The 22,292-nt window shown below is 40.0% G+C and overlaps 1 protein-coding gene across 3 annotated transcripts in view; it reads right to left on the bottom strand.

Moving 5' to 3' along the window:
• The window catches only part of creb5b (cAMP responsive element binding protein 5b), a 39,909-nt gene extending 22,926 nt beyond the window's left edge, over nucleotides 1-16,983 (bottom strand). Inside the window, exons 1-5 of one of the 3 annotated variants that reach the window (XR_011310822.1) lie at nucleotides 16,883-16,983; nucleotides 11,115-11,192; nucleotides 10,676-10,769; nucleotides 8,710-8,831; nucleotides 7,071-7,228 (exon numbers count right to left, since the gene is read on the bottom strand). Coding sequence is in view for 2 of the 3 variants with exons in the window: in XM_069696169.1 (XP_069552270.1) it covers nucleotides 7,071-7,228; nucleotides 8,710-8,831; nucleotides 10,676-10,769; nucleotides 11,115-11,168 (428 nt within the window). In the remaining variant the exon portion in view is untranslated. Of the gene's footprint in view, nucleotides 1-7,070; nucleotides 7,229-8,709; nucleotides 10,338-10,675; nucleotides 10,770-11,114; nucleotides 11,193-16,882 lie in introns of those variants that run through there. The other 2 variants (XM_069696169.1, XM_069696170.1) reach the window with 2 other exon arrangements.
• Between the last annotated feature and the right edge of the window lie 5,309 nt (nucleotides 16,984-22,292).

The raw sequence follows: 22,292 nt of genomic DNA, 5'->3' as shown, positions 1-22,292 counted from the left end.
GTGCTGACTCTGCTGATAAATAAAGACGTTTCAGACTGACTGCAGGCAAAAAGGCACAAGTAGTGAATATAAGAGGATAGAAAGATCCATTTTTTTGTTTTTTTAAATACCCCTTACTTATTGCTGTGGAGATAAACAAATTTTTTTACTGAATATTCTTCGTTGTAGTAATAAATTGATCACTGAGGTTATTTTTAAGCAAAATTCAGGACTTAAAAGTTAAGATTTCCTGCTTCTTATGAAGTCTGAACATATCACAATTGGTTCTGGGTAGTTGTGGTCCCCTATTGTCGAAAGTTTTACAAACCAAATTTTTTTTGTTTCTTCTTTTTCTTTTTCTACCCAAACCTTGTGATGTTGAACCACTATGCTTTATACTAAATAAAAGCTTTTAATTTACCAGGACATAAATGTTTTCTTGGTATCAACATGCTTTATTCAAATGAATCATTTTAGTGTGTTTCCACTATCCACATACAGTATATGAGTTTCTTTTAGTTCTCTTCTGTTCTGTTTGCATCTGTTTGCCTGTTGATACATTATTCACCAGCCTGTACAGTATCTTCAAAGTGTTTGTGTGTGAATAAGTGTGTATGTCAGTGTGCGACTGTTCATTGAGCTGTGTGAACATGTGTGTATGTTCCTGAGTGAATAATGACAGGCTGTGGCTCCACTGGGGGGATTGATAATAGCCTGAGCTCTGGGCCCCGGGGGAGAGCAGGTAGACACTCTGCAGTCCTGACCCTGCACTCTCACATTACTGAGTGCCTTGCTCTCAGCCCAGCTCTCCTCCTACATCCCCGCCCGAGAACCACCACCGCACCAGCCCCCACCCACCTTCACTCCACCATGACATCATTACTAGACCTTCTTCCCTCCCTGAATCCTCAGTCTTTTACTTTTTTTTTTTGTTGCTCTCCTACTCCAAAGACTATTTCACAAACTCGTTCTGATATTTTACTCCAAGATGGAGAAGAACTGACAACCGTTCATTGTTCTGTTAATCCTCTGCATCTCTCTTCTGGACCCGGGGTGTCCACACCTCAACTCGAGCCCCACTGGACTTGCTTCAACCTACAAATCCACACTAAGCTTTTACTGTCCCAATCCCCCACAGTCCAAACTCTACCTCAAGTACTGGGGACTCAAACACTAGGGGCCTGGCTTCCATCCAAGAGCAGCGAGAGGGAGAGGGAGAGAGAGGTGCAGTCAGTACACTGACTCATATCCTTCCCTTTCTGACTCTGCTCCAGCAATGATGTAATGCTCTTGGCTTTTCGCCCTCCCCCCACCCTGTGCCTGCCTACCCCCAGATTTTGTCCCTCCCTCCTCTACTCCTCTCACTTCTTTTCCCTCTCCTTCCCTCCTTGTCCAACATCACTGCGCTTGCTTGCTCTCTCGCTGGGTGAAGTCACTGTGAGCTCTGGGTAGACACAGCAGCTAAAAACTTTTGAACGTAACCAAAACAGCCCAGGGCCAAGTTCCAGACGTTCGGGAGATGGTGGTGCAGTCGCCATGGGAACGGATGTAAACAGAGGGAGAAACAAGGGCCTCAAACAGCTTGCAGCTGCCTTGCTCTCTGAGTAAACACTACACAGGACCTGCCCCTGATTTACTGCCTTTAATCACTGGTGGGAGGAGAGTGCCATGGGGTTTGGACTGAGGAAATAATACGAATCTGATCAAATAAATCAGCCGTAATGGGTTACGACACAGGCTGACTTTTATTAGTGGGATAGAGAAGGGATGGATGCTGGGATGGGGTGTCCTCACAGCTGAGTAAAGCCATGCCAAAGCACAGTTGAGGAATGGTGGTGATTGATACTCTGGAGCAAATTAGCGTGAGTGTTGCAGTATTTATTCACCAAATATGTTGCTGTTTTGATCCGTTAGATGCCGTTGGCTGAGGACAGCAAAAGATGAGTTGTCTTTAATTTTCAACGAAAGCATGTCAGCACATTCATATCAACAGTGAAGCAAAAAAACTCTTCAGCAACAACTGTGTCATCTTGTTACAGGCGAACCTGGCATCTGTTTGAAGCACCTGACTGTGTTGTAACATTTGGCAAGCACGGCCCCTTTCGCTTTCAATGGCATTTAATATTCGTACCTTTCCGTCGACCAAAACTTGTCTATTAGTTTGCCATTCTCCTCCTTAACCAACGTCTCTACCTTTTCATCGTGCCACCTGATTCCTGTCTTCTACCAATGGTCTAATCTGTCTGCCTCTCATTCAGCTCTCCATCTTCACTTTCCTTTCATAATCCCAGCACATTTTCCCCCACACCTTCATTTCTCTGATGCTGTTTTGTCCATGCCTCTATCTTTACCTTTCTTTGTGAAGACAATACTTTTCTCTCTCCTCCACCCAACTCTAGCATCCATCCTGGATATACAACGGATGTCCTCCACATCTGATGCCTCTCTTCTGTCTCTCCTCCACCCTCCTGATCCTTCATTTCCTCTCCTCCATCTACCTCCTAATACCCTCTTCCTCTCCTTCATCCACCTCTGATCCCGTTTTTCCTCCTCTCTGTCCACCTCTGATCCCCCTTTTCCACACTTCCCCACGTTGTGATCCCTGTGCTCCCCAGAGCTGTGAGGCACGTCCCTGTGTGTGAGTTGCTTGTGCAGGAGCCTGCATGTGTGGTGGCCCCGGGGCAGGGATGACACAGACCCGCTGGAATGAGAGGGAACAGAGACTGGGCGTTCCTCTACAAACGCACTATTAAACCCACTGCAGTACACAATGAGCTCATCTTAATTCAGGTCAGATGTACATCCTGCTTTCTCTCTCTTTCTCTCTTTTTTCTATTTTCTAATTAATTACAATACATACCTTTGATTTTTTTTTTTGTACCTTTGCTTACTTGCTTTCTCTTCTGCCAATCTACTACTTCTCTATCTGCATCAGCCCTTCATTTTATACACAGCTGAGAACCCATTTTTGATTGTGGAGAAGAATATTTGATAAGTCGGATCACGAGGGCAACTTAAGCAGGTTGTAGAGGTCCCACAGTACTGAAGTCAGGACAGACACCCCCCCCCTCTCCTTATCACAACTTTCTGAATGCAATCTAATCATAAACAATAATAAAAGATGTTTTGGTTGAATTGTGAAGTTCATGAGGTCAAATTCTGAGCACTGAAAGCCCGTAACGCTCTGCCTTGCTCTGCTCTTGCACAGGCACAATACAGATATGCAATGAATCAAAAATAATAAAAACTATCAGCACCAATGTAGTAACATTAATTAATAACAGTTTCTGCAGAAATGTGATTTGTAAACAGATGAGTGAACTACTGAATATTGTATCAGGTTCAAAACACACTGTATGAGACAGAGCATGCATTGATGCATTTACACATTGTATTTCATTTGTTTTCAAGATGTGACCATTAGTTTTACAGTTTTTACAAAGTGCAACCAATTATCTGGAAATCATATGTGGCAATAATCATAATGTGTGTATTGATCAAAAAGAAATGCAAACAAATTAAATTAGGAGAATGGCAGGTCTTACTAACCTACAGCAAATCTTTTAGCTAGTGGCCCTAAATAACCAATCACCATGTCACCAAATCTCCCTGCTAAAACACAGGAAGCTCACAGCAAATATGTGCTTATCACCCTGCACATTTTGTGCATGAAATGTGCGACACACAATGCATGAAGACCACTATCTATTTATGCTATTTCCCTTAAAGGCAAAAACTAGGACCACAAGTATAGCTGAGGGCCTGAGGTGTGAAAAAACGTTTTGCATCTAAAGCAGCATGGGAAACAAAACCACCACTTCCGTCAAAGCTCTGCATGATGCAGCCAAACTTAAAGTTGCACAAAGTGCACCCAGGGTGGGACATCATCAGCAATGTAGAGATAACTCCTCCATCCAAAAAAGTGAACAAATACTCTGTGCATACAACGGGAAAACCACAAATGAGTATTGTGGACTGCTTTTAAGAAAGTGAAATTGTTAATGTCAAATTCACACAAAACTAAAGTGATTCAAATTTCTAATTTAAAATGGACCTAAGTCCAGGAAAAATTTACAAAATCGGTCTTGCTTAGATAGTTGCAAACCAAAACTACCTAACAGTCAGTGGTTTGGAGGACTGCACCTTTTAGGTTTACACAGTCTTCGAAATTACTCATTAAAGTTATTAAAAAAAAAAGTGTCCATGTTTAATAAAAAGCAGCTGTTTTCATACACAGCCAGAACTGAGCGAGGTATTTAAATACAACATTATCATAAACTGATGATCAGATATTTAACCACATCTGTACTGTAATTGCTCCTCACTTAACCCAGCTGCTTTCAGGTCGATTGTGCAATGTAATGGAAACAATTGGACGGAATTCCTCCATCAAGCCGAAATAGAAGAATGTCTTTTTAATGCCTTGTGCCCACACCCACCCATCAACCTGCAGATCTCCGCTTACAAGTCAAAAGGTTGAGGTTTCCACGAAATGTTGTATCTCAAATGGTTGAGTCGTAACATCCAAAGTATTTAACTCTGACATAACTCAGCAACAGATGTTTATAATTGAAAAGCAGAGCGCATTCAGAACTGTTGGACACCACTTTCTTTTGTATGATAATGATAGCCGTGACATCAAGATCTGCTGGCTGTTTCTTATGCCTGGTTTTAACACTGGTTTGTGTCAGTGCGGCTCCCCAAAGACCTTGTTTAAGGACTCGGAGCAGAGCGAGAGCAAGAAAAAAAGAGGGAGAGAGCGAGAGGTCCTCAGGTTTCACAGCTGCAGGCCCAGCTCAATCCTAAAGTAAATGGACTTGTGGAAAGCCAATCCTAATTGATTCCAAGCCTCAAAGCTCTTTAGTAAACATGGTGGAGCAATGAAAATGACTTGTTATCCTAATTCATTGGATGCTCACGCAGTGCACTGAGCAGAGCGAGGAACAAACCGAGGAAGCAGATGGAGAAGAGATTAAACTGATTTTGTTTGGTGATTTTGTCTCATTTAGAGACATATTCACCACAGAGCTCCACAAAGTGTGTCAACATGAAAAGATTTATAGTCCTACAATGATCACATTCACAAACTTTAACATTCCTGACAAGGATAACTGTTTCTTAATTGTCTCTTCGATTATTATCATTAAAATCAAACATTTACACAGCAAGAACCGATGCTACTAGTTATACACGATACTCTTTTGTTCACAAAGATATGGCAATCAAAATTTATTGAAGACTACAGTTTTGTTAACAGGATGACAGGGTGATTAAAACATGTCACGGTGAACCACTGATCTGACACAGCCTCCCTAACAGGACAGAGCACAACGAGCCTGTGAAGTGTCCAGCATGTTCTCTACGTAGGAAGTTCCTGTGGAGAGACCCGGTGCATAGAGACTTTGGTTAGCCCTATGGCTTCCTGTGGAAGCACTGCTTTTCAGTGGAGGGGTTTCCTCAGCCCATTTTCCTGCTGATGTGAACATTTCCAGCTCAGTTTTCAATCGTGTGAATCTACTTGTCCTATTCATGTGTCAGGATTCCTCCATCCTCGGAAACAAGTGACACCTCTGCAATTCCAGCACACGCAATCGCTGCTCAAAGGTTGCCTCAAACAATGTGTGATTGATAACTGGACTTTGGTGCCATTCTGAGGCAGGCAACCAGCACCAGCACCACATGGCATAACAGATCAGATTTTCAAGTGATCGGATTTCATGGCAGTGAGCAGTAACAACACCACAACTCAACAAATCAGTGAACACTTTGTGATCATAAAGGGCCATGAAGTGAATTGGTGAGTCTGTGCCTTAGTGCGGAAAGCATTTATAATGACAGGTAAACTCAGGTGAAGCAGGCCCAGCAGAGTTTCTGTTACTGGCAGTGATTGCTGCTCCTCCAAGGGGATGAAATTCCATCCCTGCCGTTGACAAAGAGCCTGACGGGGTGTCAGTCAGGCTTAGTGATGGGCCTCCCATCCAATATTCACTAGCTCCTCGAGCTATAAATCTACACAGGACAACCTTGACACAGGGCCGGCCTAACACTGAGCCATCTCCATGTCTGACTAGTTTGCTATAGGCCTGGTTTACAGTAACAAAGCCCTGGCACAAGTTTGAATGGGATTGAGGTTAAGGCATAAGGAATAATTGAGGTCAGCGGAGTGTCCTTATAAGGAGAAAAAGTGTGTATAGATGTTTGCGTGTGGTAATAATTATGTTACTGATATGTAAAGACAAAACCACAGCAGAGAGAAAGACACTCAGAGTTGACAGCCCCATCACAGTTGGCAGAGTTTATCAAATCAATATCCTGCACAGCCTTTACCGCATATAGTATGTAAATATGGGTCATCAGCACAGCGTCTGACTGTGGCTGTGATGAAACTCTTTGAACAAATGCTTAACCACCAAACATTCAAGGTAATGATGAAGCAACACACCACACAGATTGTCTCCATCTGCAAAGGTGTCAGAGAATCTGCTCTCTAAGGTGGCAGACATTCCCATACTGTGAAAAGAACTATTCTAGAGCATGAAATGCTAAACCGTTTTAACAGCAGTCACGACTGAGGCTTCAACAATGATCTCATCTTGTCCTCTGGGACCCTCTTTGGCATGCTACGCTGTGGGACAATACTGAATGAACAGCAAAACATGAATCGCCAGCCCCCCACACACACACACACACACACACACACACACACACACACACACACACACACACACACACACACACACACACACACACACACACACACACACACACACACACACACACACACACATACACACTGCTCCAAATGTAACAAAACACTGACATTACCACAGAGAATACAGAGGGATGACAGCCGGCACGGACACAAAGGGTCCGGGCTTAGCCTAAGGCTGTCTCTGTAACAGGGGCACACTTGAGGTGAGAGGATACACCCTGATCACTGCACTTGTCAGTCTGTCAGCAATTCCCAGCAGTACCTCTTCCCCATGGTAACAAAGCAGAAGTACTCTGCTATTGCAGCAAGTCTAAAAAAAACGATATTCTTTGTGACTTGACCTGATGTTTTGCTAGATTTTCGCATCTATGTCACTCACCCTATCTGTCTATTCGTGGATGGCGCCTGAGTGATGACGGAGCTGGATTGAGGAGAGGGCAGGGCCTGCTGGATCACTATGCTGGTATCATGATTACCCATCCGTGAGTGGGACTGCTGGTGCTGGCCTTGGCCTGCTTGGCCATGCAGTGAGATGTTCTGCGAAGAGGAAGAGAGGGAGAAGAGAAGGCAGCGAAGGTTAGGAATGTGTTAAGAGTGTCTGACTCTCTGCAGAAAGTTGAACTTTCAGCACAGCTCAAGTGTTACAACTGTTTGGCCTTGGGCTCCAAACGCCCAGCTTGAATGGGTAATGAGGAATTAAGTCAACTATCATCTACAGGCTCTTCTGCGTTGTGCTGGTGGAACTTCGAGAGTCTAATGTTGACCAGGTCCCCCTTGTTTTTAATTACCCAGAAAACTTTGTTTGTTTCACCTTTGTCACATGTAATGAATATGCATTCCTAAATATCTCTGTAGGTAAAAATATGCCTCCAAGTTCCACAAACATACAGTGACCTAAATAATTAACAGCAAGCTGAAGTTACTTGCATTAGGTCAAATATGAAATAGCCACCACTGCAGGAGCCATACTGCATAAAAAGAAGAATATAGCTACAAAATTAAAAAAAAAATGGAAAGCATGTCTCACTCTTCTACTTATATTGCAGTGTAGTGTAGTAGGCTATATAAATATGTGACTTTTTTACATTCATACTGGCCCATTGCTGTTTTTCTTAAGTTTCAATGCTTATCTCTGCTCATTGTGCTTTATACTCAGAGTCTTGCTCTGACTCGTCTCCTGCTGACTAAGCAGAGCCTCCCATCATAAACCACACAGGCTGAGCAGGCTAGACATGGCTGACCTGAGCACAGACGAGCTCCAGAGTCAAACCACCCAGACAACAGCTTAGCTGCAGCATGTGCTGCACATCTTCCCAGACGTTAGATAAGCAGTCTGCCTTGTGGTGATTTGACTACTACACATGTTTCAGGTGAAGGTGCCTCGGGGCACTTCTATAATGCATAAATGATCACATCCTTTGTCAGATGTCAAAGCTTTGCGACTCTGCTCACATGCGAGACTGTCTGGCCTGGTCCTTTATTGCTGCCAAAAAGTTGTCTCAGGGGTCTGTCTTTACTTCTGGGAAGAAATAGGACTCCCTCCCTGAGAGATGGCTGGAGAGCTGTTTGAAGTTACAGGTGGAGAACCTGATATCTTTTCCCCTCACCTGTGGTGGGTGACAAATCTCCACCTGCTAGCCCTGTCTGTCATTGTTGACAAGACAGATGGGGATCACGGAGTATGGCGTCTGGGGCACAACAAGGGTTGGATGTGCAACACTTAAATATACTTTGAAAAAAGAAAAATACATGGCCGAAATATCTGTGGTGTTTAAACAGTTGAGGTTGTCAGCTTTTCAACAAGTGAGCAGCGTGTGGTCACATGAGGTCTTAAGTGTTTTTAATCTATAAAAAGTGTGTTTTCAGTTCACAGTGTGTGGGTAGCTGTTAGTGACATGACTGATGATTGCAGCAGATAACAGTTCATAACCACCTGAACTAACCCCAACGGATGACTGTGGCTTTGGGTTCAACAGGTTTTTTTTCAGCCTGAGGCTTTGTTTTCTGCTCTGCTGTACCTGTTTACTGTCCTCTTCTTCCTGGGCTTTGCAAAACTCCTGTTCGATGGAGCAGTCCAACTCGCTGAATAATCCCACTTCCTCACAGTTTTTCAAGAAACGTGTTGGTGTGGGTGTCTGATCTAGAAGTCAAAGAAATCAAGTTTTATCTCTGAAATCAACCACTGTTAACAGTAATTGTTTGTCAGACAGTCTGTAAATCATTATTGTGGACAGCAAAAGTACAAGAAATACAGCAGCATGCAAAATAAGGTCACTGTAATACATTATGTTTGGGACTTTTTATTATTATTTTTAATTGCATATTTATCCACCCTATTGAAAGGGACTGCATACAAGATTAAATTTAAATGTTACTATGTGATTTGTTGTATCCGAATTCATTTCAATACTTTACATACACAATAATGACAACACCACACAAACAAACAGAATGCATAATACAAAATTACACACAACAGTATGTAATACACACCATACCAGCAAGAAGTACAGTATATATTAGCACATATATTTATTGATAGCACCAGATTTTACTCTTAAACTTTAATTTCAGCTTCCTTATTCTTAGTTTTTTTTATGTTTGGTTTATGTTTTGGGTATTTTCTAGTGCTTTTAGTTTACCTATTTCTCTATGTGGACCCCTAGTATACCAGCAAACACTTTAAGTAAACTAATGGTGATCCACCAGAAGAATAATATAATGAACACTGTTGTTTATTACTTTGTTTATCATAATTGTGTTTTGAAGAAAGCATTACTTCCATTTAGTTAGTGAGAGAGAGATACTGCCCTTGACAGCCGCATTTTAGCTGACAAAGTACAGGTCCCACCTACCGAGTGGGGTCTCATCTGTTGAGCTCAGTAAAGCTGCGGTATTCAACTTGGCGTTGTGGGGGGTGCACATAGATCAGGTTTCAGACAGTCGAAAGTGATTTTAGGATCACGATTGTTTCAAAGGCTAAAAGCATACTTCATGGTTTGTTTATCCATTCTGGCTAGACTGGGGATTGACTCAGACTTTCAGCATGACCTATGCACCCAAAATACAGTATTAGTCCAAATATACCTTTTCAGTTTTTAGAGACTTAGAATCACTCAAACTAAACATTTTTAGAAAGTAATGTCAGTTTTTTTTTTGTAGAGGATATGAGTCAGAAAAGGCAAACATAGCAGGAGAGTAATTTTAGGTCAACAACTATAGTCCTAAAATCTTGACAGTAGACAAATTTGGTGTCCAGGTGATGTTACCATGTGTGGCTGAGCTGAAACTTACTTTACAGTATCACCACTTGCTTGTTTTTAACCTGAATTCAAGGTCTCAGTAAGAGAAGTGGTCAGAGTTGTAACTCAGACAACAGGCAATAAAGACACCTGGCCTAGAAAATCTGATCCTGCTGTCCGCTGAGTGTAAATAATAAAGAAGACACAATCTCAGTGGTTTGGCGAGAGCAGCTCACGCTGGACAGGAGCTGGTGTGGCAGGGACATTTCTAGGAATCGAGATCTATACTTATGGATTGGCCTTGAGTTGACACGCAAGTACACGATCTATGATTTGATGTTTCTTTCAACTCTAGATTGATGTGCAGATCAGCTGACTGTTCAACCCGGCATCTCTAAAATTCCCTGTGGAGACAAATGACACATCGAATGATGGGAAAATGCCAATTACACAAAGCAACATGGAAGAGAAATTTAGCATAACATGCTCATTTTTACAGTCAGATGTCAGTGTCTCTGTTTCCTGCTGAAGTGCACACAAGCAGTATGCACTGAATAGACCTGAGCTGCAAGGTGTCATGTGATTTACATTGTTGTAAACAACTTGTATAGACAGGCCATAAAGGTTTCTGATGACAAACAAGTGTCTGTCTATGAGTCACTGAGGCACATAACCACAAACAAACTACTCGTTCATTGTGAGTAGAAGTGAGAGAGTCTGCATTGATGGAGGTGTAACTCACCTGATAACATGTTGTCGTTCTTTATGGAGGGGAACTTAAGGGTCATCTCATGTTTGTGTCGATGTATCATCAGATGGTCCTCAGTGGGGAATCGCTGTCGAAAAAGAAGAGTTGTATATGTGTCATATAACCGATAAGAAAACTGCTAAATAATTTGTTACACTGAAGCCTTACCCTAAAATAACATCAACTGTTGTTTTCCATTTAAAACCCTGGTGCTGACTTCAAACTGTCTTTTTTTCTTTAGGTATTTTTACACCTGATGTGTTATTTACAGTTTGTGTTCCACTCGGTTTCATGCTATTCTGTTTCTCCCTTTCGCACGAAGCAGAAACCTACACCTTGGGCCTCCTCAATGTACACCTCTTCATATTACAGGCAGACATGCATACACACACGCACATGTACGCATTGTGTTGTGTTGTCTCAACACACTCACCTGAGAACAGCCAGGAGCGTTGCACACGAACGGTCTTTCCTGGTCTGAGTTCATCACTCTTGGTAACTTCTCATAAAACTATAAAACCAAATAACGACAAAAGAAGAAAAGAGGGAGGGAAAGTCAAGGATTTGAGTTTCCTTGCCAGTACCCAAAAGGAAAAATGCACTGCTTGTGTCACACTTGACAAATAAATTGCAACTGCACCTGCACACATTTTCTCACAGTACAGTAACCGGGGATCCACAAAAATGACATCAACACTAAAGTTGTGGAAACACTCTCAGCTAAAACTTCCATGTACAGGGAAAACACTGGAATAGTTCAATATAGGCTACTTTGCACATTTAAGATGCAAAAACATATACACTATAATTTACTCTGAAGTTATTCATGACAAAATCAACAGCAAAAATAATGTATTGCTACGGTACTCAAACATTACACAGAAGAACACATGTATATATGTCTGTGTATATATGTCATCCGTGATGGCTTTCAGCTTAAATTTGGGTGGAAATGATGACATAATAAACCATGTTTGAAATTTCTAATCAAACATCAACACAATGTTTAAACCACTGTTCCGACACAGCGTCTTAAAGATCTGGTCTTTCCCATCTGGTGCTGATCTGGCAAGTACAACTCCTTCGTTATGTGAAAAATTCAGTTCCAAAAATGTAGCAATGCATTGAGACGATATTAACTTAAAATTTAAGGCACTTAAATCCAGTCAAATAGCTCCATATGTTTAACTCATGCAGCCATCATTTAAAGATTTAATTAATTTATGGCAGTTGAGATAGCCTACATCTTTTAGTGAGAACAAGAAGAGGAAGTGGTAGCAGAGCAGCAGTGTATGACCGAGAGGTGTCGTTTATTTGGTCTAAAAAACAACTTTAAAAACTTGAGTTTGTTTTAAAGCTGACAAATAAGAGCACAAAAGGTTTGTTTACCTGTGACTACAGCCAAATGTCTACTCTAGAGACTACTCTAGAGACTAGCTCAGTACTGAGAAACATGCATCATTTCATATGTCAGCTATCATTTTAGCTTTAATAACTCAAATAGAAGACAAACATTATAAATAAATGAAAGTGCCTTTTACCTGTTCTCTATTAAAAAAAAGTTTTGAATGAAAGCAGAGAATCATAAAAAATAAAGAATAAAAATTCTGTGAATATTATCGTGTTCCTCTGTTTACTTACGAATCTAAATCATGCAGAACAACGTGAAGAGTCCACTCTGTCAATGTGAAAATATTCTAAACTCGACAACATTTACGGCAATGTGTCAAAGGGAAACAACAGAAGCAACAGGTGCATTTTAACAGCTTCTCCAGATCAAACAAAAACAGTAACTTACTTACTTAAGTTATTTTAAAGCCTTTTGTGTGCACTTATATCGATCGTTGCATTTCATACATACATGATGTCTGACTTTGATTGAAAAGTTGTAAAAGAGATTCCATAATTGCTCCTGTCTTCAATATTCAAAGTTGTTTTATTATTCGTGGCAGAAAAAGTAGACGTATTAGGCAACATTACTTTTTTTAAGGTAAAATTTTTATATTTGGCACTTGTAGACCTTTTAAGGCAGCACATAGGCCATACAGTAAACCAATATGTTTCAAATATAGACTAAGTCCAATACCAAAAGCTGGCACTTAACATTTGCTGACATTCTTATCTTATTGTGATCTGTAATTTCCTGATTTAAATCAATATTTTCAATAATTGTATGCTGCATTTTATTCAAGTAATTCTTGTCAGGATATTTGTCTTTAGACAATATTAAACACAGATGAGAGTTTAGCTCTATTCTGTAAATGAGTGAAAAGGTTTTCATTATATTCAGCAAAGCAAAGTAAGAGAACAGAAAATATTATTACTTGAGTAGTCTTTGTAGTTTATATCATATTTGGGTCGCAGTGCATTTCGCATTTTAAGATCTTATCATTGTCCAGTACTGACAGTGTAAATTATCCTCTTCACATAAAATGACAAACAACCTCTCGTCAAATGCCAGTGCTACAGATGCGCAGCACTTTCATGCAGATGTTGTACCAGATGTTAAGCGAGTCTCATTATTAATCCACACCTGAGCAGCACACAGGGATCATTTTCAGCATCGAGCCAGTGCTGTGATCACGCGGAGCAGGTAGATGTTTTGGTAGGAGACATGCAGACATCATAGGAACATTCAACCCACACACAGGAAGGCCACAGTTGGCTGATGTGTCCATCATCCATGAATCCAAGGCTCACAAAGTACAAGTGGATTTCCAGGGGACCGCACAATATGGGACATTTATTTTGTATATGTGAATGCCTGGACAGCGGTGCCCGGAGGATTTTAGAAAGTGGGTAGGTGTATGAAAACATATTACCTCTCCATTTATGACACCTCAAAATTTAAACTAGACGAAGAAATTTGGGAACAAAGAACGATAAACAGAGCAACATCAAAATTTTTTGATGTTTGCTTGGAGCATAATTCAATCAAATGAAAACAGTCTTCCAATAGAAGAGACTAATAATTGAATCATCAACATTAGATGTGTGGTTTATTTATGATGTGTGCTCTTGGTGGTGACATCTACAGACGCATACAATATCCCATGTTTAATACTTTTATTTTCGTCTTTCTCTGCCACAGCCTACAGTTCTCAGGAACTGCAGTGCATTTGTGATTCAGGTCGGTGCCACATGTAAAGTGTCGAGCATGAGTACCTTCATACAATATGTGCATGTGTTGTCTTTTTCATGGGCACAGACTATTTCCTCAAGCACAGTCAAAACACTCCAATATTACGTTATGCTAACCAGTGCTGTTTTCTTAACAGGCTGTACTTCATGAGCAAGTCTGCAGAACAGGGTCTGGACAGGGTCTCTCTGTCAGAGAGCAATGAGCCCTGGTCTCTCTTTCAGTCACCAGCTCACTCAGTCTCTTCTACATGGGCCCCTAAAAACTCACCTGGTCTCCTTTGACACAACAAACATGACCAGCACTGGTGATCCCAACCCTCAACCCAAACTACAACCAGGATGACAGCAAGTAGAACCAGCGCCTGCAGACACGGCGATAATTATTCATGTCCTGAATGAATATTTGAGGTCACATTTTTTTTATCTCAAATGTTTCACTTTCAGCTGTTTGTACAACTCTTGGTGCCACAGTTGTTCTCAGGCTTTCTTCTTCATCACCCATGACTATGAAGGATTACGTCAAACATTAAACTTCACAAAAACTGATATCACTCGAAAACTTTAATAAAAACAATACGAGAAATAGTTTCCATGACGATTAAAACAGATTCAGAAAATAAACTTTAACCTTCCTGTTCCTGTTTCTAAACTGAGACTTGATCATTTCATCACATTTACCAGGAAATTCAAACCATATGAAGCATAAAACTTTCAACCATTAATTCTGTGAATGCCTCTGTGAATTATCCAATAGTTTTCACACTTCAAATTATCAGTACTCAACGCCCTTTCCTTGGAAAGGGCACTTGGCTCGCATCTAATATAGATGTTTTAGTTTAGCGAAGGAAATTTGGTTACACTTTACATTAACTGTATCCTGATGTGAGCGAGGGGAAGTATTAGGGTCCGGCATTCGATTTCATGAGGAACTGGGGAGGAATTTTCCAGGTAGACCACATATTAGAATTTAAACAATATGCTGAGGAAAAGAGGGGTTGAGTGTGCAAAGGCATACGGGGTTAAAGCAAGCACAAACATGCACAACAATTCGAATCTCTGGCTCCCCATAGCCTGGGCTTTTGACAGCACAAGTTCAAGGCAGGATTACGGCAATCCCTGAGGCAGGGAATATGGTCCTGTCAGACAATGCCTGCCCTGAACTTCAGCTCTTGAGCTGAATACATGACAAAAAGACTGCTGTGATGTAAACCTCTACAGCTTTCAATAACTGCTCCGCTCCACACCATGTAAACAAGCACAAAAAAAATCCCCATGAGAGGGCAACATGGCACTTGTACCACTCACATTATTCTCACTGTACTGATGAAAAGTTTCATACTATTGCTAAAAAAAAGAAGGGGAAAAAGTACTCGGCCGTACTTGTATTAAAAATAATGATAAAACGTGTGCAGCAGTTTTTTATAAGCTGAAATGAGACTTCTGTAGCCAAACTATTGATGGGACTTGTCATTTCACCCCTTTCTACATTAGTACAATCATTACCAGAGGAACCTCGAGGACATGAAACAACTAACAGCAAATAAACTCAATGCAAGTTACATTTCACTTCTGCAATGAACCGCTCGACTGCAATCAGGCTTATTAACGTTGTGTAAAATATGGGAAGAATTATATCCGCATCAAGGTTACAAAATAATACACGTCATCCAGTAAGTTTATTGCAGATTCACAGACTTTATACGTATTGCTATTTTGCATTTGTTTACGTTATTAATAATATCTGGTGTTGTGCATTATTTATTTTCCTCAAACAGTTGGCTTTTCACCTCAGTAGAATTGACTGAGTTAGATACAAATGAAAAGTTGATTAGTTAATTACTTCAAAGGGAATTTCTAAATCACAGTTTACTCCCCTCAATCCCCAAAATAACTGAAAACATATGTTTGGTTAAGGGGTTTTACAATGAGGACAACGTTAAAAAAAAAAAAAAAAAACTTAAAAAAAAAAACTTCCAGCTTTCTCTCAAACTGTTGCACACTAACAATAACAATAGGGCCCTGCTTTCAAAATCATTAAAAAAAAATACAAATTCATCTCTAACGTTATAATAAGACTTAAATAACGCAGGGCCTATTATCAGATGTTATTTATACAGCATTTCAAAAGGGGGACAATAAAACCGGAAGCCTGCATAATAATTGAGAGCGTGCATGAAAAACAAGTGGTTATTGACAGTGCTGTCACATAAACATAATGACATCGGCCAGAGAACAATCAAATAAATAAAACATTTTTCTTTTTGTCCAAGCCGTGCAGCCACAAAGCGCGCCTCGTCAGCACATCTTTACTAGAAGTAACCCTCAACATCTCAGCCCTTAATCAAATATCGACTGGCCTGCAGAATGACGTAATGTTGATTACACTGCTATTCGGGAGGGAAAGGAAGGTAAATGTACTGGAAACAGAAGCATCACTTCTTTCTTTTTAACTGGCATGACAGCAGAACCACCGGACTATCATTTTCCAGACGATCATTGGTGAACCGCAGCACGCAGAAAGCACTGCGTATCCCGAGATGGGACAGGCATGACAATGATGCGGCTCTGGAGCTCCGGAGCGAACACTAAACTTGGAAGACGTGCCAAATTGGCGTGAAGTGCAATGAAACCCATCCTTTGCAACAAGCCAGTCCGAGTTTTTGTTTTTTTTAGATCGCTCGAGATGAATTCCTGCAGACTTGTCTCCGCTGCTGACAGGTCGAGCTGCAGCAGCGGCACTTGACTCCGCGTTCAACTTCAACAACAGTCAACAGATAGGCCAACACACCGGACACCCGAGTGAGATGACAATGCACTTACTCAAACAAAACTCACATGACACTTCGTCTCTTTTAGTTGCAGACATAAATAAGTTGTGACCAAGAAGAAAAGAAGAGAAAAATCTCCACCAGGACTGCTGAAGCGAACAACAACAAAAAAAAAGCTGTTGCATGAAAAAAGGAGGAAAAAAAAAGTAAGGAGAATCGCTTTTAACAAACACAACAAACCTGCAGAGGCGCGTGCACGGTCCTCTGCATGGTGACAGGGCTTTCAACTTACCAAACAAGTGTAGAAAATGTGAAGCGGTCTCGCAGAAGAAACCACGTTGGACTGAGAAAAGATTACAATACGATCTATTTAGAGAAGCATAACGTCACCCCTGGGTGACGTCACGTGGGATTCCTGAACTTCTAAATCATTGCGGTCTGCTTGTAGGCGGCGCGAGCAGGGCGGAGTTTGCAAATGCACGCCCAAGAGGCATGGAGGGGATGGACGATGCTGGACCCGAAGTGGGTGTGGTGCAGCGCTGCATCACCAGCGCTGACCAATTAGACAAATAAGTGCACTGTACAGCATCCTCTAACTGACAACTCTGAGCTGTCTCATAGGCAAAGTGACATCAAATAAGAAACGATGATATTTAATCACAAACTTCATCACTTAAAAATGTTATAAACAGGGTTTAAAACATTGTAACAAACCACAAGCAGTATACACTACAGTAATCACTACAGTAGCCAATTTGACCTACGCTATTAAAAAAAAAATCTAAATTATTCTAACAATTAAAAGGGAGATCAACTGAAACATTCTGATAAATATGCATTTTTAGTGGCTCTTCTTTACTGTAATGTGAAATGTGATTTTATTTAAAAAAAAAAAAAAAAAAAAATAAAAATTAGTGCTGCAATACAACCTGGCTCCAAATTTGCTGTGCAGTAATTTAATTAATTGTATTTGTATTTGTTTTTTGTTTTTTTAAATGGGTTACCTGAGCAAAAATTTAGGAGATAAAATTAGACCACAAAACAGAGCAGAACCCATCATCATGTCAGTTCATGTTGTGCTTTAATTCTCCAGAAACTTTTTCACACCTAGCAAGAACCCGTAAAGTTCTGGGGCTGTGGGGCAGATCTTCTTTGCCCAGATGTCTCGGTGAAAATGTATATATTTTCAACCATTAAAGCTACATATTAGTCAACTATTTGAATTCAGGGCCTGAACAACCTGTTTTTATTTCAATTAGTCGCAAAAAGCATCTTTTACAAAATCATTATAACCTGTTAGAATTCACATGCATCATTGACAGCTTGACTTGCAAATGACATGACAAATGAACTGGGAAACACAGTTCATTTTCGGAAATGTGTGCCATATAGCCACAGCACATTAGGAGAGATTTAAACAGCTTTGGAGTACAAAGCATTTATGTTGGAGCTCTGTGTGACCTGCTGGTGCCAACTGGCTGTGATTTCTTGGGCCACAGACACTGGTATTGAAGCCATCCTCATCTCTAGGGATTAATGACTCCTCGCACATTGAGAAATGTTTACCACTCGTCTGCAACCACTCCACTAGACACACTAAGAGCTCTGTCACTGAAACAATAACGCAGTCTGAAAAGCCCTCATAACTCAGAGCCTCTCCGCCTCTGTCTTTTAACCAGAGCTTTAATCAACGTTTATGACATCCTTTTGTCTCTTTATTGCCAATATATTTCCCAACCAATCCAAACATTATGCTCCCAGAGGAGCAGACTATTAAGGTTGGAAAGAGCCGATACAGTTTGGGTCAGTGACCCATACTAAAGCAGATTTGATCTATATTATACTAAACCTTTTATTATTATGCCTTTGTGCAGTGCTTTTGAGAAAGATCACCTTGGGAAGACAAGAAGCAGCAAGGATGCTTTGTTGCAGCAGGTGCAAAAGGTGAAGGAGGCTAAATAACATGAGTGTCACAGGTTTTTATAATTGTCAAAAAAAATATTTTACTCTTGACTTTGAGGAATTAAGACTTTTAAGTCATAGAATAGATCGCTCATAGCAGGTGACCATCATGTTTGTTTTAAGAAAGAATGCAGGCCAAATTACATTTTAACACAACTATATTTAATTCCTCTGTTTTTCCAGTAAAATGTTTCAGTCAGCATGGAGTGAACCAGCTTTGGCTCATACAATTTCTGAGACCATGAAAGCCGTCACTATTGGGGCAGAGGGAAACATGTTGGACACATTAGACCTAAACCACAGACTTAAATTTGATAAGATGAAGCAGGGTTGGCTCTGCTGACTGATTTCAGATAAAAGCTAGTCCAGGTTCACTGGTTATGTGAAGTTATCTGTTTTTTTAATTTTGAATGGGGCTACTGTGTTATAGATAAATGCATATTATTTTGCAAACTGAAAAAACAACCAACCAACAGTTTCTAGCTGCTAACTTTTGTCTACTTGAGTAGAAATATTGTGCCATGTGGAGGTGTCACTGATTGTTATGATGTAAAACAGCTCTTACTTGTGAGATAGCAAAGGGATAGAGTGGCTTACTTTCATATTTTTTCTATTTCTGTCTGACTTTAATTAAAATATATTAAAAGTAAGCTAATATTAACTTAAATATCTTTACAAAGCCAGAGAAATCAGACTTGTTGCCTGTAAATGTTGATATAATTTGTTTTTGAACTCCAGATTAAGTTGTTCCAAATAATAAATTCCTAGTGTTTTCGTTAAATATCAGAAACCTCAGGACCAAAGTATGACATTTATGACGCTATACGTTAAAGTTTGTGGGTTGCAAAAATAATATTTATGTGTAACTCTTAAAAAGATCATCTTAGCAAGTAAGAAAGCTGCTAGACTCTACTGCATTACAGTCACACAGTAGTCAGACTACTGAGTAGCCTTGTGGGGATGTTTTGGAAAGAAACTTCAACATAACATTGCTTTTGTACAATTCAACATGTGTGTCACCCACTCATCTTCTCAATGTTTCTCTCCATATTAAAGCTTTTTGAAAAAAGAAAAAAAGTCAGAGGACTCATTGTTTGAAGCATCACCGGTGGAGACTGGAAAGACAACTATCACTGCTGAGCTGGCAAAACTTAACACCTCTTGAAAACATATATGCTGGGAGGTTCCCTGTAGATAACCTCAGTGACGTTTTCACACTCATACACTCGACCCTGTAACAGTTACATTAGGTGGCCGGTGAATGGGGCTGCCTGTCTGACAGGTCTGTAGATTTATAGGTGAAGGATGATGTTCTCTGTGCTCTGAACTGAGCCATTGTATGTGCTCAAACTGAATTATTACGAATATTTGTAAAACCGAACATTTATAAATGTTCTCAGGCTAGGCTTTAAAAAGTGTCATATAAATGGACAATAATAAAAAATAACTTTACATCTTTAAAATGTATCTTACAACATTGTCTGAACACAATTTTTGATTAATTTGTAGAGTTGTGCTGCCATGGTCCCTAAAACTGTGATTCATATTGCCCTTCTGTTTTATTGCACAATACTTATTCATAATATACATACTGATGGTTTGAACTTAAAATAACTTTACTGGGGAGGTATTATATCTACATTCTCATTAAGTAGGTTGAAATAAGTCTTTGCTCTGTGTGAAACTGTAGCAGTCAGAAGGATTCAGTTACCTGTTTTTACTGTTGGATGTGAGAGTGAGGAAATCGTGTTTTTGGTGAGGTCAAACTTGTTTGGTCGTTCACAGAGAGCAGAAGGACTTGATCACTTACCAGCAGCTGTTAAACGTAATTTTGGCTGCATGTGTTTCCACACTGAGTTTAAACTACCTATTCAGTAAATCTCCAGTGCAGAAAATCACAAACACATCTATTACCTCATCTGCATTTATGGGCTATGACAAATTGAAGAGTAATGATTAGCTGTAACTCTACCTGTCAAGCAAAACCCTCAATAAGTAACAGAAGATGGGCAATGTCAGCATTTAAAAAAAGAAAACCATCAACTTCCTCTAACAAGAGGATGTGTGATGTACTGATTTCAAAGTAATGTCCCACAATGTTCTCAAGCATGACTGGAAAAATTGTTTTACCAACTGTGGTGCCCGCTCTGAAAATGGGCTTGGTGAGGACCCATTTCACCATCATCAGGCACAGACTCGATGGTACAGCACAATCAGAAAATGGTAAAAAAGAAAGTAAGTGAGAAAGTTGATAAACTATTACTTTAAATTTGCATTTCCAAAATTAATTTCTGGCCAATTTATAGCTCGTTTGCACCTCTAAAAAGAGATTTTATGTTTCCATATAGATGCACACTCTGTCTGAATACTAGTGATCTGTATTCTGACATGTGTATTGTGGAGACATCCATTTGTCTTGGAACTGATTGTCACTCTCTCTGTGCTACTGAAAACAGATGAAAAAAAGAAAACCAATGTCAAAGTTTGGAAATAACGAGACATAAAATCTTTCATATTTGCTGCTCTGGCAAGTAATTGGAGTACAAGTTGAACACACAAGCTGAATGAAAAGTGAAACTTGCAACATGTGTTCTCTTCTGGCCTGTCTCTATTTCAAATTGCTGAATGAATAAAATTACTTTGAGGCACATGATAGGTGAAGTGCTCTGGATGTATTACAAGCTTGGTGAAATAACATCAGAAGGTGGAAGCATTCTCTAATTTAAATATATTTGAATTGCTCTATTTGAGTATTTACTGGCTTTGTATCTGCAACAACAAGCTTGGTTAAGTTTGGGGTAGTTCTTGGATACCTTTAAATTACCCAGCAAAAAGACCTAAAATCACTAATATTCATCTACTGTCCAACACTGCCACTCTGTGGCAAAAGATGTTCACAAGTTAATTGTTACAGGGATTCATGCCACAACTGTATCACTAACATTCACCCACAAAAATAATGTATTATGATTGCATTGTATCAATTATACAATCACTAGATCCAGAGCCATAGTTAGACATGATTCAGATTAACGCATACTTTAGAGTCTATGAGAACGGTACACACCCTTCCAGGTCCTTCATTAAAAGCAAACTGAACAGAGGAAAGAGCAAACAAGTTAGAAGGATTCAGCTTTAGTTTGTAGTGATGATGCCAATTGGCTACTGATATTCCTGCTTTTTCATGCCAGCTGTATTCACTACGTGCAGTAAGTTAGACACAATTTTCGAAAAAGCAACTTCCTCTCAGTATTTTGCAAATAAAATAACTACTTCAGAGCTGGGTTTTATGAGAAAACTGTGCTTTTATTGAAGGCTATATATTCTCTGTCCATTAATAAATCAACTATTTAAGTTGATAATCATACCCGGATGTAGACCTATAGACAATAACTGTATGATAGGCTATCATACATGATTTCAATTAAGAGGGGTTAAGGCCTTAAATGAGAAAAAGTTGAATTTGAGTGTTCCCCTGCTATTTCCTGAAATAATGTCAAGTCCGGCCCCCAAGGGGACCCCCACACGAAACAAAATATTTATCTAATTTATGTGCACCTGTTGCATTTCAGCTCTGTGTGAGATTACACTGCAAGCATATGAGGTGTCAAACGATTCAGGCAATGAACACATAGTAGGTTCACCGTGTACCTGCTACGCTTAAAGTACATTTATACGTGTAAACGTGTACTTTGGCAAGCTGTAGCAACATCCACACTACGCCTTACAGTTTGATCGAT

Source organism: Brachyistius frenatus, unplaced genomic scaffold, assembly GCF_029030835.1.
Source record: "Brachyistius frenatus isolate BFR_SWC_R1_liver_20210118 unplaced genomic scaffold, ASM2903083v1 Contig_20, whole genome shotgun sequence".
Classification (NCBI taxonomy): Eukaryota; Metazoa; Chordata; class Actinopteri; family Embiotocidae; genus Brachyistius; species Brachyistius frenatus.
The sequence above is the reverse complement of the archived record's forward strand: the minus strand, read 5'-3'. Positions and strand labels throughout refer to the sequence as shown.